At 40.1% G+C, this 7,050-nt stretch overlaps 1 protein-coding gene across 1 annotated transcript; it reads right to left on the reverse strand.

The window, feature by feature from the left end:
• Window positions 1-4,135: 4,135 nt before the first annotated feature.
• LOC130566786 (keratin, type I cytoskeletal 13-like) lies at window positions 4,136-6,248 on the reverse strand. Its single transcript, XM_057354559.1, has 7 exons — window positions 5,720-6,248; window positions 5,419-5,501; window positions 5,190-5,346; window positions 4,948-5,109; window positions 4,737-4,862; window positions 4,437-4,657; window positions 4,136-4,343 (listed from the first exon to the last, which is right to left on the reverse strand). Exons 1-7 carry the CDS (start codon window positions 6,191-6,193, stop codon window positions 4,220-4,222), a joined length of 1,347 nt encoding a protein of 448 aa, XP_057210542.1. The 5' UTR covers window positions 6,194-6,248; the 3' UTR covers window positions 4,136-4,219.
• Between the last annotated feature and the right edge of the window lie 802 nt (window positions 6,249-7,050).

The following is a 7,050-nucleotide window of genomic DNA, read 5'->3' on the forward strand; positions in this document are numbered from 1 at the left end:
AGTTTTGCCTAGATTAGTGGTTAAGTGGCCTAACTGGAACAAATAGACCAGTGGTTCTCAAACTGGGGGCCCCAAGATGGATCCAGGGGGAACACAGATTTTGTGGCATTATATGAAATATAGAAATTTACCCTAGATTTTATGCAATCAAACATCAGAGAAATAAGACCACCAACCAAAAGAATTGATGATCCAGCATTGTATAACTGAATAATACGTATTTGGTTTAATAAAAATTCTAAGTTTAAGATTATAAGTATTTATCTGGGGGGGGGGCCGCAAAGCGATGTAACTACACAAAGGGGGCCTTACAACAAAAAAGTTTAAAAACCACTGAAATAGACGATATGACCGTTGGATTGACTTTGGTGATAGATCCAGATCCCCCAACAGTAAATGAGACTATTACAGTATAATCGCCTTTACTGTTAGTAAACATTGTGACACGTTTTTGTGGGCGGAGCTAAGGTGGAGGCAGAAAGATCCCCCTGACCGCATTACTAATGATAGGTAGCACGTTTTTTTTTGCTTGCTTTTTGACAATGAAAAAAATTACATTTGAACATGAAAGGTCACCCACTGTCTAGGACCGCGATTGCTTTTGAAAAAGTGAACTTTAACGCAAGGAACCTGCATGGCCGACCTGTATGCGCTCACTCAATGGATCCAGGGACGAACTGACAGGATTACCTCCAGTTAAGTGGCCTGACATCTACACCTACCAGACAGAGAAACCAAGCGTGTATAGTAAAGATAAACTGAGAGCGTATACATCTATACAGTGGCTTGCAAAAGTATTCATCCCCCTTCATTTTATTCACATTTTGTTATGCTGCTGCCTTATCTTAAACTACTTTAAATGATTATTTTTTACATTAATCTACACTCCATGCACAATAATGACAAAACAAAAAACTGATTTTTGACAGCTTTGCAAATTTATTAAAAATAAAAAACAAAAATAAGTACATTGCATAAGTATTCATACCCTTTTCTGGGACACTTGAAATTTAGCTCAGAAGCATTAGTTTTGCTTATTAATGTTTATAAACTTCGAGTGGAGTTAACCTGTGCCAAATTCAATTGAATAAGTATGATTTGGAGCGGCACATACCTCTCTATAAAGGGTGCAACAGCTGAAAATGCATATCAAAGTAAAAACCACATGAGGTCAAAAGAACTGCCAGTAGAGCTTTGAGACAGGATTGTATCATGCACAGATCTGGGGAAGACTTCTGAAAAAAATCTGCGGTATTGAAGGTTCACAGAAGCATGTAGCCTCCATTTATCCTCAATGAAAGAGGTTTGGAACCACCAGATCTCTTACTTGAGCTGACCTCCTGTCCAAACTGAGCCATCGATGGAGAAGGGTCTTGGTTAGAGCGGTGACCAAGAAGCTGATGATTACTCTGGTTGAGCTCCATGATCATATATGGAGATGGGAGAAACTTACAGAAGGACAAACATCACTGCAACACTCCACCAATCTGGGCTTTATGGCTTAGTGGCCAGACTCAAGCCTTTGCTCAGTGAAGACACATGGAAACTTGAAATATGCAAAAACATACTTCAACGAATCTTTCAAACTGTCAGAAACAAGATATTCTGGTCTGATGAATCTCAGATTCATGCATCATGTCTGGAGAAAAACAAGCACTGCTCAACACCTGTACAATACCGTCTTAACAGTAAAGTGTGGTGGAAACAGCATCATGATGTGGGGGTGTTTTTCAGCTTCAGGGACTGTACACAAAATACAGAGATAATGATCATGAAAACCTAGCCCGGAACATTCAGAACCTCGGACAGGGCAGAAGGTTCATTCTCCAACATGACAATGGTCCTAAACACACAACTGAAACAATGCAAGAGTGGCTTATGGACAACTCTGTCTATGTCCTTGAGTGGCCCAGCTAGTGCTTGAACCCAACTGAACATCTCTGTAGAAACCTGAACATGTCTGTCTACTGATGATCTCCATCCAACCTGACAGAGTTTGAGAGGATCTGAGGAGAAGAATGACAGAAAATTGCCAAATGCAGATGTGTAAAGCTTTTCACATCATACCCAAAAAGATTTGAGTCTGTAAAGGCGCTATAACCATTTTCTGAGTTGAGGGTATGAATACTTATGCAATGTACTTATTTTTGTTTTTTATTTTTAATACATTTGCAAAGCTGTCAAAAATCAGTTTTTTGTTTTGTCATTATTGTGCATGGAGTGTAGATTAATGTAAAAAAATAATCATTTAAAGTAGTTTAAGATAAGGCAGCAGCATAACAAAATGTGAATAAAATGAAGGGGGATGAATACTTTTGCAAGCCACTGTAGATGCCTGCGTGTACTAACAGTGGCAAATGTTAGCAATTGAACACAAACCTGATATATAACATGAGCCTTCTCACTGTTCCCTCTCCGTTTATACTAATGCACTTGTGACAACTAAAGAAAAAGAGATGACAAACAGTTTCCTTCATGTTTAGTTTCTGGCCGATAGTTAACAAAGTTAGTTAGCATACCCTATGCGTTCAAAAGTTAAAGCTAACGTTACGTGAAAAATAACATTGTTCCCCAGTTTCCATTTTGGACACAATTCATAATCCACACCAACAAAAAACAGTAGTTTTTAATCTTAAAGTCCCAGTGAAATAAAAAATGACAATTCCTGTTTTTTTCATGAAATATTGCAGCGTTTATTGTAAAAAGTTGATCAATGTGGGTCATTAAAATTTAATACATAATCTTTAGTTAAAATCTGAACATGCACTTCCGTCCTGTAATGACTATCCATCTTAAATGACGTACTGTATGTTAGACGGCTTGGGCGGAGCATCTGTTAACTCCACCCCTTCAACTGCCTGGCCATTGGACAGTCAGTATAACCCTACCTCTTTTTTGTTGCTTACGTCATGTGGTGAAGCGCTTTTGTTGAGAGGGGGAGAGGAGCGTAATGTTTTTGATTAAAGATTACAAGTGCAAATTAATAAAAATATAATGGTGTGCACGGATAAATCATTTATAATAACCACTGCAACACTGTGTAAAACACTTAGAATTTTCCTGTTTGATTTCATGGTGACTTTAAGTGTTATGAAGTGAAACGCGAGCATTTTTGATGATCGATTCTGTTCAGTCCGCTCGTTTTATAACTACAGCTGTCGTCAGTGTTTTTGTTTGGCAATTGCAGCAGGTATGTGTTAAAATATCAAATTTGAGACTGTATTCTTTCGAGTGTGGCACTGAACAACACAATAAGATGATATTTTAAACTCCTTATGTAGCCGAATCTGTGCTGGTTTGTATTGGCCACCTCCAGTTTTCCCTTTGTTTTGCCTCCAGCTAGAGCTGTGACGTCGGCGCAAAAGGGGTCTATAGGCTTATTCATTTAAAATCTTAAAGTTGAGTTCATTTAAAATATTTTTCATTACAATTTGGAGCAAGTTACCATTAAAGTTTGAGAATGGAGGTCAGTTTGCACTAAGCTGGTTCATTCTGTTACTACATTTGCAATGTTACTATAGACAAAAAGAATAAAAAACTATAACTTTGTGTTTCCACAAACCCAGGGTTTACTAGCAGGCCACAAGATTGAATTTTAATTTAGGCGTAATTAGTTTGACATGTTTTTATTTGTACATATTAATTTATTATGATTTTTATGATTTATTTTTATACATAATTAAGCACTTCGGTGGCTGCACAGAACTAAGATGTCGTCACGTTTTCGCTTAACATATTTACGCGCTCTGTAGAGCAGTTTGTCTATTTAGGGTTACTGTAAAAACAATGGCGAATTCCATGCAAGGGGACCCGCGGTGTATGTAGATAGAAATAGCTCATTCTAATAAAAACATAACGCTTCATTATGTTAGGTCTTTATACACCCCGGAAGACAAAGTTATGTAGATTATAGTGCATTTCTGTCAGTAGATTCTCCCAAAAATTACACACAGCACTTTTAACAGTGTACTATAGGGACTATTACTTTAAAATTTCAGCACAACTTATTCAATTAGTTTTCATTATTTTACTAACTGATGATATCCATGCAAAAGCTTTTTCTACTACCTTCAAAAAATGAAGGCGGTTCACTTTCAAAACAGGAGAGTAAAATGAGAAAACACAGACACGAATGCACATTTCGAGCAATTTATTGGTCACTCTGAGTTTGATGTTTTTATCTCAAGAGCTCTTGTGCTGTTGCTTCTTGTTACAGGTCTCACTTTTTCTCAGTCACAGCCTTGGAGGACGAGCTGACGACCTTTCCGTCCACCACCTCCTCCACAACGGTGATCACTTTGCGTGTTGTTGTTGACGACTTTGAGCTGGAGGACTGGCTACTTCTGCAGCGGAGAAACAATGTGGAAAGCTTAGGATCTCATTCCCCTTCAGCTTGTTATATTTTACTGACATGAATGGGAATTCTGAAAGCTCACCCAACAGCCTCTCCGTCCAGGAGTCTTCTGTATTCTGCGATCTCCATCTCCAGTCTGGTCTTGATGTCCAGAAGCATCTGGTACTCCTGACTTTGACGCTCCAGATCTGCACGAAGCTGCATGAGCTGTTCTTCCATGGCGGTCACCTGACTCTGGTAGCTGGTCAACTTGGAGGAGTAGCGGTTCTTTGTGTCTGCCAGAGTGGCTTCCAATGACGCTTTCTGTGTGATGGAGATGATTATTCAATGCACTGTGTGACAAATCGAGACAGCATTCATCTAAATCTGATCAGAGACTCACCATACTGAGTTGTGATTGAAGTTCGATTTCCAGACTCTGAAGTGTGCGTTTAAGCTCTGTGAGTTCTGATTTGGATGTTTGGATGACTTCTGTGCTTGCAGTGACTTCTTTGTTAAGTGATTCCGTCTATCAGTCCAAAGCAAAGCAAATCAGACTTTTGTTGGTGCTCATTACAAACATGTCTGACAAACGTGCACAGATTAGATTTTACCTTGGCTTGGAACCAAGCGTCAAGTTCTTTGCGGTTCTTAGCAGCGACGGCCTCGTAATGTTCACGGATTTCCGCCATGATCTTCGTGAGGTCTTCCTGTGGTGCTGCATCAACCTCTACATTGATCTGTCCACTCATCTGGCCACGTGCTGCCAAAAGTTCCTAAGAATGCGAAAACAAACCGGTGAGACCCAAATTTCAAAAGTGACTATTTCATTGTTTGCATATTGAACCTGGCTTACCTCCTCGTGGTTCTTCTTGAGGAAGATCAGCTCTTCTTTTAGTCCCTCGATCTGCATCTCCAGATTGGATCTGTCCATTGTCAGCTCATCCAGCGCTTTCCTCAAGCCAGCAATGTCTGCCTCCACTGACTGTCTCATGCCCAGCTCGTTCTCATATCTGCACAGAAATGCAACCGTTTTCAATTTCCAGCCCATTGGATATCGTTTCTGTTGTTAGTTATGTACTTACTTGACTCTAAAGTCATCTGCAGCCAGCTTGGCGTTGTCAATGTGGAGATAGATTCCTCCATTCACACGAGTCGCTTCCTGGATCTTCAGGAGACAAACATTTTAGATTCATAATTACGTTCGTGTTTATATTTAGAACATGCAAACGTCTAATGGACAAAACGAAAAAAATGCATGCATTCTGCTGCTTAATTTTTGCACTAAATTGGGACAAAGGTCATTTTCCGTTTAAGAATGAATGATCAATGTGTTTTATGCATCTTAATACTATTACAGTTTCTGCTCCTCACAATAACACCTACTTGGTTTTGGAGCTCGGCAATAGTGGCGTAATAGGCGCTGTAGTCACGAGAAGCGGGGGAAGTTTTGCTCTCCAAGAACTGGCGGATCTTCAGCTCAAGGTCAGCGTTGGCCTTCTCGAGGATCCGCACCTTCTCCAGGTAGGTGGCCAGGCGGTCATTGAGATTTTGCATGGTGGCTTTTTCATTTGTAGACACATCCATGGCATCACCTGAGCCACCTCCGAATCCGGCACCCCCTCCGTATCCGCCACCCCCTCCGTATCCGCCACCCCCTCCGTATCCGCCACCCCCTCCATATCCTCCACCAGAAGAGTAGGAACGAGAAGCAGAGGAGCTGGAAATCCGGGTGCCGGACCCTCCAGCACCACCATACACGCTGCCGGAACGCATGCTTCCCATACTGCCACCTCCGCCACCGGACATGGAGTAGCGCATGGATCCTCCGGAGGACATCATACTGCGGTTAGAGGACATCGTTTTGGAGGTTTGTTGTCTATACTCTGACCTGAGAATGTGTGAGAGTGAAGTAAAGGCGATCCACGATCCTTTTATTTGGATAAACGGGGAGGGAACAGTCAGGTTGGGCGTTTTGGATAATCCAAAGAAACCACAGCCTCGCCTCCGGCAAGCATTGGATCACATACACTTGCAAAACGCTGCGAAAGGTTTAAATGGTGGTGTAAAGGATGTCTTTGCACTATTCTTGGTTTAGTAGATCTGTAGGTACACAAACTCTTTAAATGCTTTTTAGGTGGGGAAGACAGTAAAAGAGTAATGCAATATACATGCAAGTATGGACTGTTAAATCCATTTGGACTACTATGCATATAATTAACCGGTATGTTGTGTCTCATATAAAATTAGATGCTTTTTTTAATGCAAACTTTTTGACTAACAGTCCACAGGTGTTGCACAATAATTTTTCTTTTGTACCTAAGGGAAAAACAAAGCCACATAAAGTCAAACTAGAAAAGTGAGAGTCTTCGCTTCCAGGGCCATAATAGTGAGTCACACCCAAAGAACAAGCTACAGCAAAGACTCAAACATGCACGACAATATATAATCAAATGTGGAAATAAAGCATTACTACATTTTAAAAAAGTCATTCTCATGCATGCGTGAATCTAACAAATGTTACATTTCTATATTTATATGATAAAATAATTTTAGAATATGAATTATTTCTTCATCTCTAATGATAAAATTGCTTTGTTTGATGGATTGAATTGTTCTTTAAAGCATCATTGTTTGCATTTGGGTCAAGCACTTTAAAGACAAATCCTCCCAAAGCCTCAAGATAAGGCTCACTGTTGTTGTCATGGCTACGAGAA

The sequence above is a fragment of the Triplophysa rosa genome, linkage group LG16 (genome assembly GCF_024868665.1).
Source record: "Triplophysa rosa linkage group LG16, Trosa_1v2, whole genome shotgun sequence".
Taxonomy (NCBI): Eukaryota; Metazoa; Chordata; class Actinopteri; order Cypriniformes; family Nemacheilidae; genus Triplophysa; species Triplophysa rosa.